Here is a 12679-nt window from a genome sequence, read left to right on the forward strand (position 1 = left end):
CTTAACTACACAGGGGTGAGAAACTGGTTTCTAGGTTTCACAGCTGATGAGTGGTGGTGTTGAGCCCAGGACAAGCCAGCTGCAGAGGCCAAGTGCTTGGCCAGGCCAGTGGATCCTCGTGGGGGGGAGGGGGGGAAGGGGGGAAGGTAAACTGGGGTCCTTGGGAAACGAGATCAAGGGGCTTGGTGGCATGCACAGGGGTCCCTTGGGATCCGGGGCACAGCTTGGCCCCAGCCACGGGCTCAGGGCCCCTACACCTGACCACCGGGGTGTAATCCTTACTGTTACCCACTGAGCCTTCCAAATCCCCAGATGAGGTACAATGATTAGGAGCCTTCAAAGGCTTTTTTTTATTTTATTTTATTTTATTTTATTTTATTTTCTTCAAAGGATTCTTGATACTCTATTTCCCAGGTGCCCCTGACATCACCAGACCCCTGTAGATGTCAGCCCGGCCTCGGGTGGCAGCCTGTCCCCACCCCAGCTTGGAGGGGCTATTTGTTATGACTTCTCATGTCAGGGAGACATGAACATTACAGAGAGGTTTAAGCAAGTTACTGAATTTCCCCGTGCCTCGGTTTCCTCATCTGAAGAGTGGGGATAATAAACATACCTAGAACAGCGCCTGGCACAGAGGAGTGGGTTGATATACTACAAATGCCTGGTGTGTTTTCCAAGGGTAGAGGCAGGGACCTGGGGCCTTACCTCTGGGTGGGTTTATGACCGAGTAGGTCTGTCTACCTTGATCCTCAGTTTCTCCTCCTGTAAAATAATGGGCACCAGACCAGGTCTCTTCCATCTGGTTCCATCTAGCTCCCACTCGTTGAGCCTGCCACTTTGCTGTAACACGTGGCTTCCTCAGAGCACAGATAGGGACACTGAGGCACAGAAGAAGCCCATCTGCCTCAGCCCCACTGCTAGATGCCCTGGTGACTGTGATTGCTGTTCATTTCCCTCTCCTCACCCTATCCCCAAGTTTCTCTATGGGCTTATACAGACCCTCTCCCTCCAGGCATAGGCCCTAGTCCCCACCCTCAGGGTCATTATGGCAGGACCCCGGCTTCAGGACCTGTCTCCTTCATTTTTTTTTAATTTTTTTTTAAAGATCTTATTTATTCATGGGAGACACACAGAGAGAGGCAGAGACATAGGCAGAGGGAGAAGCAGGCTCCTCACGGGGGGCCCGGTGCAGAATTCAATCCCAGGACCACCGGGATCACACTCTCAGCCAAAGGCAGACACTCAATCACGGAGCCACCCAGGCGTCCCAGGACCCATCTCCTTTAGGGCATGTAGCTCACCTCCTCTCCCTCACCTCTTTCTTCAGCAGAAGAATGAGTATGATGCACAGCTCATACAGAGGGCTGTTGTCCCAATTAGCATAGTGCTTGGCCCACCTCCAGACCTGGGATACTCATGCAGCACCACAAGCTCACTATCCCTCAGCCCAGGCTGGAGCTGCTGGGAAAAGAAATCTGAGTTCAAGACCCCCATGCAGCAAAGGTGAGAGATCCTGAGATAAAGCCCAGGCCAGATGTTCCCATGTGGGTGCACCTATCTCTGACTCCATCTCCTCCTGGAATTCCAGCCTGAGAGCTTAATGGTCTAATTATCCTGACTTAGAAAGATGGCCAAGCCACTGGGGCATGGCAGGGGCGGCCATCAGTGTTCCCTCCCATGCGGGTCTAGGCTAGAGTCAGGAGCACTTTTCAGGATCTTGCTGTGGCTTGGGACACTTCTCCAGGTGTCTGTCTGTCTGTGCAGTGAGGGCTGGCAGAGGCCATATTCAAATCTCAAACCTAAAATGCTTAGTGCTCGGCCTGCATCCTATCAGTGAATCCATCCAACTCGCCGGAGAGTGGTCAGTAATATCTCATTGTGCAAATTATCATTGCGGAGCGAGATCTAAACCCAAATGGCAGGTGGCTGGAGGGTGAGGACCCTGCCTGGTCCTCCCCCACCTCTGCAAGTCACTGGACCCATCCCGGAGAAGCTTGCCCCCCTTTCCCACGGAGAGCCTCAGCAGGTGCCCCTGGAGGCCCGGCCTCCAACAATAGCCGCAGACCCGGGGCTGACCTGGCCCTTTATCAGGGCAGGAGATCGCGCACCATCTGGCCTCACAGCTGCCCAGGTGGGCTCACCTTCCCAGCTCCGTTTCACAGAAATCCTACCCCTCGAGCTGTCCCTCCCCCAGTCCTGGCCACAGCCTGCCTGCCCTGCACAGAGACCAGAGCGGAGATGGCTGGCTGCCTGGCTGCAAGTCTGAGCCCGTCGGTGCTGAGCTGCAGGCCCCAGGACAGCCTGGGGACTGAGCACACAGCCTCCAGTGGTCTCGGGGCTCTGGGGGGACAGCATGGAGGAGGGGACAGCGTGGGGGAGGAGGAGGTCGCACATTTCTCAGGTACCTTGGGTACTGATGAATGTTCTGTCCACAGACAGTAAAAGTCTAAGATTATCATACGAAGCAGAGCTGTTATAACTAAGGTCAGACCCCGGTCCCTCACTGCAGCCTGTGCATGCTCTTGGGGAAACCTCAACTTACTTCTCTGGGCCTTACTTGTTCACTCAGAAAAGAGGCTAAGGGAACTTTTCTCCTAGGGCTGTTCATGATGATTCAAAGACCTAGCCCAGGTGAAGAATTTAGCACGGTGTCCATGCTTCATACATAAAAATATTTGCATAGGAAAGTATTAGCAGCATGTAGACAGTTGACTGACATCTGAGGGGTGGGGCCAGGACTCCAGTGTGTGGACACCCAGGGGCCTCTACGCACAATAAGCGCACTAGTCCTGGGAGGGGGATACTGTGTCATCCCCACTCAATAGATGGGGAAGCAGAAGGACAGAGCAGTGAAGGGAACACACACACACAGAGTCTTTCTGCCCCCGAACCACCACCCAGCTGCCATGGCTGGGAAGATGAGCATTCCCATCGCTCAGCCCTGAATCTGGCCTGAGGTCTCCTACCCGACAGCTATCTGCCATCCTCATAAGACTGAGCTCCCTGTGAGCAAGCCATGGCGTCCCTTCACGGCTGTGTCCCCACGGCCTGGCCCGTTGTACTCTTTGAATGTCTGGCATGAGGCAGAGGGTTGGCTCCCCTCTCCCAATCCTTGGGAGGTGATGCTTGCAAGAGCAAGGAGGGCCCCTCCTTACCCACCAGGGACATGCAAGGTCAGAAGATAGGCACATGGGCTTGTTCCTTGATGCAACTGTTTGTAAGCGTTCTTTGTGCCAAGACCCTCCCGCCCCCAAGGTCTGCCATGGTGGACTGCAGCACAGGGTGGCCTCCCTACACCCCCGATCCTAGGCCCCAGCACAGTGGGCCTCCCTAGCACCCTCTGTTTCCCATCCCTGCAGGTTTCTGGCACAGCCCCGAGTGTGAATTTGTCCGCCACTGCATCGCCAAGTCCCAGGAGCGTGTGGAAGGGAAAGTGCAAGTGTCCGTCTTCAAGGGCCAGGTGTACATCCTCAGCCGGGAGTCCCCACTGTCCCTCTACAATGAGGAGCTGGTGAGGTAGGTGCCCCATGCTTGCCCCCCAGCCGAGGAACACACCCTCAGGGCCACTGACCCTTCCAACCAGCTTTCTCAACAAAGATGTGCCTGAGCACGGGGAGGCTGTGGGGGAGCCAGTCACACAGGGAATCAATGCTGCCTCTACCCTCCTGGGCCTTCCAGGCTAGACGGGGAGAAAGGCACCCATCAAATGATCACCTGAATGTAGAATTAGGAAAGACAGTTTTGGGCTGTGAGGAGGCACAGGTCTGACTGGGTATTCTAACTGGGATGTGGAGAAGCTTCCTGAGGAAATCACTATTGAGCTGGCCTCCAAAAGACAGTTGCTAAGCAGGTGGAGAGGGAGCTTGGAAGCTTCCAGGGACATGGTCACGTGCAGAGGTTCTGGGCATTGGATGAGTCCAGAAGGTCCCAGGCACGCTGGGAGAAGGGGGTCAGAGCAGGAGGGTCCCGGAGGCAGATCTTAAAGAGGAGCCATCAGAACTTTGTTTCTTGAGGGTCCTTCTGGCTGCTCCGGAGAATAGATCCCAAGGGACATGCCAGCTGGGACCAGGCTGACGGGTCTGGAGGCGGAGAGAAACAGAAGGATCTGGCAAACGGTGAAGAGGTTAAGAATGGAAAGGGCTTGGATGTGGAAAGGGATGAAGCACTTTCCGGACTCGCCCGGCACGAACAGCTGGGCGCACTGGGGTGGCAATTCCTGAGTTGAGGGAGTTCTTGAGAGAAGGTCCTGCATTTGGACTCAGACACCTTGAGGGTGAGTCATCTTTGAGCCAGCCCAGGAGAGTGTCTGTCAAGCCCTCAGACACACCAGCCTAGAGTTCCAGAGAGAGTGGGTGGAAGACAATGGAGAGTTGCAGACATCTGGAGGTTTCCCAAAGCCAGGAGGAACCTGGCCGGGGCCAGGGGGGCGGGGCGGAGTGACCTGGGATGGGAGCCAAGGAGGGGGTCTCTAGGCCATACCGAGGATGCTGCCTCCAAGGCCCCAGGGCCAAGCTGCAGAGCCCTGGTGGGCCGGGTCAAAGGCAACCTCGGCTCTTGAGTCGCATCTGCACCATGCCTTCCCCGCGGTCCCTTCAGAGGTCACCTGGCCTCCCAAGAGGTGGGACCCGACGGCCCCACCCGACCCCAGTCCCCAGCCCAGCTTAGCCCTGGCGGAGGCCTGTTGGGAATTAGCGGGCGAGTTTTGTTTGGCGGTCAATATTATTTCCCTCTTTCCCTGTCTCCTCGCCGTGCTGAGCTGCTCCCCCCTTCCGTCTTTCTAAACACTTTATGAGCCATAAATATAACCGAATCAGTTTAGATCAGTCGGGGTAAATGTCAAATTATCTTCTCTCTTTCTCTCTCTGGCTCTTTCTTCCCTCCCCCTCCGAATCAACAGCTTCTAATAATCTGCCCAACCCTTCATTAAGCCTTACAGCCTCACTCAGGGAGATTAAATGAAGAAAGTAAAAAGGGGAAGGAAAAAAAGAGAGAAAAGCAGGCGCATTTATTCTCACTGTGTCTCCGACCATTTCCCCTTTCTCTTTGATTTCTACATCGCTGGCTTGAAAGCCCTTGAGTGACAGCCTCACAGGGACCAGCGAGGAAGCCGCGAGAGGTAGCAGAACTGGAAATGCCGTGGCACAGTAGGTAGAAAGTAACGTAATTATAGAGCAGGTCAGAGCCACTCGAATGAACAAAAATAAAAGCACAGAGGTTTTCTGTAGACCGTCAGGGGAGGTAAAAAAAAAAAAAATCATTGTAAACTCTTTTTCCACCACCATCAGCCACCACCACCCCCACCACCACCCCAAACCACAATTTTAAAAGAGGTTTTTCAGCTCCCGAGAAACACCTCTGGGAACTCTTCTGCAGCCTCATGCTCCAGACAAGTTTGTCCCCGGACCTGGGCCTCTCTTTGCAGGGGCTGCCGGAGTGGGCTGGATGCCCCTCCAGGGGAGGGGAGTGGGAAAGTTTGTTTTGACATGTGCAGGATGGTGATGAAGAGGAGAGGAGTGCCTGGAGGGGAGCTGGAAGGGGGTCTGAGCCCTGGCTTCTCCCTGAGCTGAGCACCGGGATCCTTCCGAAGGGAACGGGTGATTCAGGCAGTGGGAGTGTGTTTCACGATTTGATTTGTATGTGTGTCAGGGGGGTAAGCTTTATCATCCAGAGCAAGGTGTGTAAAAGGGATCTGCAGAGGCTGATGCTTTCGGGGATGCCACGAGGTAGCCCCTCCGAAGTCTGACATCGCCCCCGCCCCCCTTACAGGGGACTTGCTGATCTGCTCCTGAGACCTGGAGAGGCCAGCAGAGGTGGGGAGGAGGAGAGACAGGGGTGGGAGTGTGGGAGTTCTTGTGCTGTTTCACAGCCCCATGAAGGTCAGGGCTGGGGCATGGTGGGGGTAGGGCAACAGAGCCCAAGTCCTGAACAAGTTGCAGGATAGCTGAGCGCAGAGAGCCCACTTATAGAAAGTCCACAATCCACAAAGAGCCAGCCAGAGGCACAGCCTTAGGGTCTTGGGGAGTGTGGGGGTGGGGGTGGATGACAGATTCCCCTCTGCCCTCTTCCTCCCCAATCTCACCTCTCCAGAGAAGGCTCCTGAGGGGACAGGCTGACTCCTTGTCATCAAGAACCTTAAGACTGTTTTGTCCTCTCCTGAGGCTGGAGTTCTGGGGACACAGGGACAAGGGGCTGATTCAGAGTAGGACGCGTGAGAAACAGAGGGACCCCGTCCCCACCAGAGGCTTAGAGAGTGGCAGTACTGAGACAGATCTGAGACCACAGTGCCCTGAACTTGTCCTCAAAGAGCTTATCACAGTCCTAATTAAGGCAGATGGGTGATTGATGGCTTACGTCTGCTGCCCCACCTACACACCATGGGCCCTGTTCTTGTCTTGCTCCCCGTTTCCTCAGCACCTGCAGACCTTAGGTGCCTAAAAAATACCTGAATAAGTGAATGAGTGAACAAATGACATGAGTAACAGTGAGTGCGAGCCAGGTGCTAGCTACATCACTTCACGCGGAGCCAGTAATAACATGGAGAGGCCCATTTGGCAAGTGAAAGCCTGAAGCTCAACAGGCAGGAGGATGTGCCCTAAGTTCTTTATGGGGGGTGGGTAGAGCGGAGATGCAGCCCCAACCTGAAGGACTGTGGCTGGGAAGCGTTTCTCAAAGGATAGTAGGTGAAAAGATGAAGCCTGTCGAATCCGGAAGATGGGAGTTGTAGATGGGGGAAACATTTGTCGCAATGGGGCTGACCAGGGGATCCCTGGGTGGCTCAGTGGTTTCGCGCCTGCCTTTGGCCCAGGGCGCAATCCTGGAGTCCCGGGATCGAGTCCCGCGTCGGGCTCCCGGCATGGAGCCTGCTTCTCCCTCTGCCTGTGTCTCTGCCTCTCTCTCTCTCTCTAGGTCTATCATAAATAAATAAAAATAAATCTTTAAAAAAAAAAAAAAAAACAATGGTGCTGACCAGGTGCTTCTCGGAGCCAGCTGGCATGGGGCAGGTGCCAGGTTTGTAGATGGACCAGACAGGGTCTTCCCGGGGGCCTCCCTGCCCTGAGAGCTTCAAGGGAGCTGTCACAAATCTGAGGCTGTTCTGTGCACACCCTGTGGCTTCCCAGGGCCTCCAGGCCCCTGGATGCCATCAGCTGGCGCTGGAGATGCCTCTGAGATCCCCTTCGCCACTGCCCCCCCCAGCCCTGAGAAGCCGAGCTGGCTCACAGGTGTGTCCTCAGCTTGCAAACACAGTTCTCTGGTTCCTAGGAGGATTTCAGCAGATAGCACTGACTGAGCCAGGACCCTCTCTGCCAGTTCACATAGCAGGGACGAGGCTCCTTGCACCCCAGCCCTGGGCACAGTGCCTGGCCCTGAGTAGAGCTCCTGAATTGGACAGAAATGCAATGAGAAGCCAAAGTTTGGGCCAACCCAGTAGAGATACCCTGGGTTTCTGTGAACCTGAGCTGTCCCTAGCCCCAGAGAGCCTCTGACGTCAGAGGTGAGGCCTGGGGGTGTGGTGACTGGCTTCTCTCTCTCTGCAGCATGAACGTGCAAGGTGATTATGAGCCTATCGATGCCACTGGTTTCATCAATATCAACTCCCTCAGGTGAGCAGCTCTGGCCCTGATGGGTCTTCAGACCCCCCCCGCCCCCCCCCCCGGGTGTGGGTAGCAAGCTCTGATAGGACTTCAGATAAGCCCTAGAGAGGCCCTCCCTTCCCGTCCCTCTGCCCACGCAGCTTCAGTGCCTGCTCCTATTCTCAGAGGGGCAGAAGGCATAGCCAGAAGCCACTGAAGGTCCGGGGCACTGGGGTTCCATGTTTCTGAGTCCTGTCCTTTGCCTTGGACACTCAGTCCCACCCTCTGTAGCCGCAAGAAGGACTCCACCAGGAGCCCCCTTGCTTGGGGAGGTTAGAAAGAGAAGTGGCTGAGAGGTAGAAGGGAACCTCAGAAAGTCATCAGGCCAGAAGGCACCTGGTACCTACCTACATGTCACCATACCTGAGCTGCAGGTCTAGCTGGAAACTATCCTAGCCACGTGGATACCCATGGCCTAGTGAGGTAGCCCACACCATCTGAAGCCACTCAGACCTGCGTCCAAATCCTGGCTCTGCATTATGGTCTCGGACTCTCTTCTGGACCCCTGGGAACACAAGTGGGGATGTTGACCGTAGCCACCTCACAGGTGTGGCCAAAGCTAGCGTGAGTCCTGGGAAATCAAGCACTCAGCCCAGACCTCGGCCTGCAGGAAGAGCACGGTGACTGGCAGCACACACAAAGGCAAACAGGGTCATTTATTACCGGCAGCCACTGTACACTAGCCTCCAGGCACCCTCCTGGGTTGTCTCATGGCATTCTTACACACAAATTTGCAACTTCAGAAACAGGCCCAGGGTGGTTAAGTGACCTGCCCACAGTCACCCAGCGAGGAAGCCGGGGAGCTAAGTCCAGGTGTGTCTGTCCAGCTCTGGGTTCTGATCACCAACATCCTTCCCGGGGCTTGGCATTGGGAAGAAGGCACGAGTCTCTCTAGCCTCCCTGACACATGTCCTGGGCACAAAGCCACCATTTTCTCCGAACGCCAGGCTCTTGTCCCTGGAGCTGAGACTGGGAGAGACGATGAATCCAGCTTGACCTTCCCTGGTGCTCTCGGGGCCACAATCACCTCCACCGCCCCGCCTCCTTCGCCCTCTGTATTTTATGACTATAAACCCTTTTAAATGGCTCCAAACACATCGGGTTTTCATAATGGCCTCTTCATCTCTCCCATTGCCAGTTAAATGCTTTGTCTTCAACAATGCCAAGCAATGTTTTCCCCCAAAGATAAATTAATTACATTATCCTGATTGGATGGCAGGAGGGGCCAGGGCAGGAGTGGGAACAGAGGCGGAGAAAAAAAGACAACTTCACACACATTTTAACTAACAGCTGCCCCCGCCACCCAGGTTCTGCCTGAATTAATTGAACCGAGTGCGTGTTGTTATTGTTAATTTACATTTTTCTTTGTTTTGAATCTGGTTTACAGGCTGAAGGAATATCACCGCCTCCAGAGCAAGGTCACTGCCAAATAGACCCGCTGACAATGAGGAGCTGGGCCTCCTCCTTTGCCCATCTTCCGAGCACAGGCGCTAATTGTTGTGATAATTTGTAATTGTGACTTGTTCTCCCCGGGCTGGCAGCCTGGTGGGGGTGCCAGGCCCCAGCTTTGTTCCCTGCTCCCCAGTAGCCTGCCCAAGTGGTCATCAGTAGCCTGCCCAAGTGGTCATCAGAGGAGAGGGTGGGGTTGGCGTCGGTGGGGAGATGCAAAATGACAATTAAAAAAAAAGATACATTAGTCTTCCGTTTCTTTATTTCTGCAGAAAGAGGGTATATGTGTGGTGTCAGTCATGCTCTTCTTAGACCAACCTTTGTGTCCGCTGAAAGCCACCAAAGCCACCTTTGGCTGGGCTACGAGCTTCTCTGGAAGGATGGCGCCCTCTCTCCCAGCAAAAACTAGGGAATCCAGATGTGTCCCCCTGGGTCAGCCGGGCGTTGTGTCATCAACTGTGGCCCGCGTGCCACATCACAGGGGAACAGAGGGGAGTTTGGGGGACATCCTGGGGAGCTGCCCTGCCATTGCCCACAGAGGACCCCTGGGAAAGGTGGCCACGACTGACCCCCCGAGAGCCCCCCACCACTGCACAGAGGCCTCAGTAGCCGAAATTGCGGAGGAGAAGGAGGAGGAGGAGGAGGAGGAGGAGGAGGAGGAGGAGGAGGAGGAGGAGGAGGAGGAGGAGGAGGAGCCCCGAGTAAGAAGAAAAGCCTGAGCAGAGAACACAAGAGGGCAGGCCCAGAATAGAGCAGACACCCTTGGCGGAGGCCACCTGGCCTGCGAGGTGCCCGCTACTGCCCCTCCACCAACCAGGAACCGCAGCGGCTACGGGGGTACAATGGCCCCGCCCCCTCAGCCGGGGCTCATTGGGCCGTGACTGGACACCTGACCCAAGCTGGGCCAATCAGAATCTCACTCCCAGGAACTGGGCGGGGACAAATAGCCAGAAGTGCCGACCGGTACACCTGGGCAGGGTAGGATGCTCTGCCCCGGGAAGCAGAGGGGGTGGAAGGAAGCAGGAGGAAGGAGATGGGAAGAGAGAGTTTGAGGTTTAGGATCCCAGTTCCCAACCTGGTATGAACCATGATGCTGGTGGCTTTGGGGTTTTTGTTTGTTTTTGAGGAGACTCCATGCCCGTTGCAGAGCCCAACACAGAGCCTGAACTCAGGTTCCAAGATTAAGATGTGAGCTGAGATCAAGAGTCAAGACAACCGACTGAGCCACCCAAGCACCCAGGGCTGGTGACATTTATGGTGGCATTCCTTTTTCTTTTTAAATATTTTATTTATTCATGAGAGACACACAGAGAGAGGCAGAGACATAGGCAGAGAGAAAAGCACGTGGGACTCAATCCCAGGATCACAATCTGAGCCGAAGGCAGACGGTCAACCACTAAGCCACCCAGGTGCCCCTATGGTGATATTTCTTTTTTTTTTTTTTTTTTTTTTTTAAATTTTTATTTTTATTTATGATAGTCAGAGAGAGAGAGGCAGAGACATAGGCAGAGGGAGAAGCAGGCTCCATGCACCGGGAGCCCGACGTGGGATTCGATCCCGGATCTCCAGGATCGCGCCCTGGGCCAAAGGCAGGTGCTAAACCGCTGCGCCACCCAGGGATCCCTATGGTGATATTTCTTAATCTGGATTCTGTAAGACACCCTGGGGTTCTCAGAACCAATTATCATTTAGGGCTTAAGCTTGATGAGGGAATTCCTGATACTTCCAACTAGAAGTATCTTTACTGGGAAGACTTAAGTGCTGGTTTCTCTGGGCTCTGCCCTGGTTCTGATCTCCACTCCACTGCCTTTGTCAATGAAGGTTTCTTTCCAAACGAGTTTTGTCTTGAAAATGTCTTTTTTGGGACGCCTGGGTGGCTCAGTGGTTGGGTGTCTGCCTTCGGCTCAGGGCATGATCCTGGAGTCCTGGGATCAAGTCCCACATTGGGTTCCCTGTGAGAAGCCTGCTTCTCCCTCTGTGTATGTCTCTGCTCTCTCTTTCTGTCTCTCATGAGTAAATAAAATCTAAAAAAAAAAAAAAAAAAAAGGAAGAAGAAGAAGAAATATTTTTCTTAGGACACCTGGGTGGCTCAGCGGTTGAGCACCTGCCTTAGGCTCAGGGTGTGATCCTAGAGTCCTGGGATCAAGTCCTGGATCAGGCTCCCTGCATGGAGTCTGTGTCTCCTTCTGCCTGTGTCTCTGCTTCTCTCTGTGTCTCTCATGAATTAATAAATAAAATATTTTTTTAAAAAGGAAAATGTCTTTCTCTGATTATAAAAGCTATAAATGAATTACTCAATATTAGTTCTGTCAAACACTTTGCTGTACACTTTAGTCACATTATCTCACTTGATCTTCAAAACAATGCTATTTTTGTTGTAGGTAGACACTTTCATCTCCATTTTGCAGAGGAGGCAACAGATGCAGAGAAATTGATTTGCCAAAGGCCACTCAGCTAGCAAGATGAGAGCCAAGAACAAAACCTGGCCTGGCTGACCCCCAAGGTCTTGTGTTTATGCCCTTAATCATCCTGATAGACTGCATCTTACTAAAAAAGTTAAAATTTTATGGCAAGAACGATCACCCATCAGCTTACTACTCAGTTACAAACACTGCTTATACTTAATGTATTTCTTTACGGTCATATTTTTCTATGCTTATAAATATTTTTGCAGAGTTATTTAGGTTAAAGTATTTTAAAAGCAGGTGTTGTGTTGTGTTTTAAAATGTTAACATTAGGGCACCCGGATGGCTCAACGGGTGAGTGTCTGCCTTTGGCTCAGGTTGTGATCCCAGAGTCATGGGATCGAGTCCCACATCAATCTCTCCTTGGGGAGCCTGCTTCTCCTTCTGCCTATGTCTCTGCCTCTATCTGTGTGTCTCTCGTGAATAAATAAATACAATATTTTTTAAAAATAAAAAATTAAAGTGTTAACATTATATCATGAATAGTTCCCTACATCATTAAATCTCTTCTCAAACACAACAGTTACTTAATGTTCTGCTATATTGAAAAAACCCTTAAATTACTCAACCTTTCCCATTTATAGATTTAGTTTTTCCACATCTAAATTGTTTTTCTGCCCTTTGCTGAAATTAATTAAGTATTTTTGGTAGTTTGTTGCTGTTGTCAAATATTTTTAAAAGGTTAAAAATAAGGGGTGCCTGGGTAGCTCAGTTGGTTAAGCATATGCCTGCAGCTCAGATCATGATCCTGGGATCCTGGAATTGAGCCCCTCATCAGGCTCCCTGCTCAGTGGGGAGTCTGCTTTTCTCTGCCCCTCTTCCCTTCCCCTCACTTGTGCGTTTGCACTCTCTCTGTCTCTCTCTCTCTCCCAAATAAATAAATAAGACCTTTTTAAAAAGGATTAAAAATAAGAAAAGAATGTTCTGTATTTATCTTCATGTAGGATTGGTAATGTTTCTTTCTTAAATGTTTGATAGAATTTGACCAGTGAAGTTATCTTGGGCCTGGAATTTTCTGAGTGGGAAGCTTTTAAAGTATAAATTCAGTTTCTTTGATTCATACAGAGTCATTCATGTTGTCCATTTCCTCTTGGGTCACTTTGGGTAATTTGTGTCTTTCGAGGAAGTTACCCA

General features: G+C 52.5%; 1 protein-coding gene across 2 annotated transcripts in view; it reads left to right on the top strand.

Moving 5' to 3' along the window:
* Positions 1–9327, top strand: part of ASS1 (argininosuccinate synthase 1) — a 52640-nt gene extending 43313 nt beyond the window's left edge. For both annotated transcript variants that reach the window (XM_077851067.1, XM_077851068.1), the window contains 3 exons: positions 3360–3516; positions 7536–7601; positions 9019–9327. In XM_077851067.1, coding sequence (XP_077707193.1) covers positions 3360–3516; positions 7536–7601; positions 9019–9064 — 269 coding nt within the window. In that variant the 3' untranslated portion in view covers positions 9065–9327. The remainder of the gene's footprint in view (positions 1–3359; positions 3517–7535; positions 7602–9018) is intronic.
* The last annotated feature ends 3352 nt before the right edge of the window (positions 9328–12679 follow it).

The sequence above is a fragment of the Canis aureus genome, chromosome 16 (genome assembly GCF_053574225.1).
Source record: "Canis aureus isolate CA01 chromosome 16, VMU_Caureus_v.1.0, whole genome shotgun sequence".
NCBI classification, from domain to species: domain Eukaryota; kingdom Metazoa; phylum Chordata; class Mammalia; order Carnivora; family Canidae; genus Canis; species Canis aureus.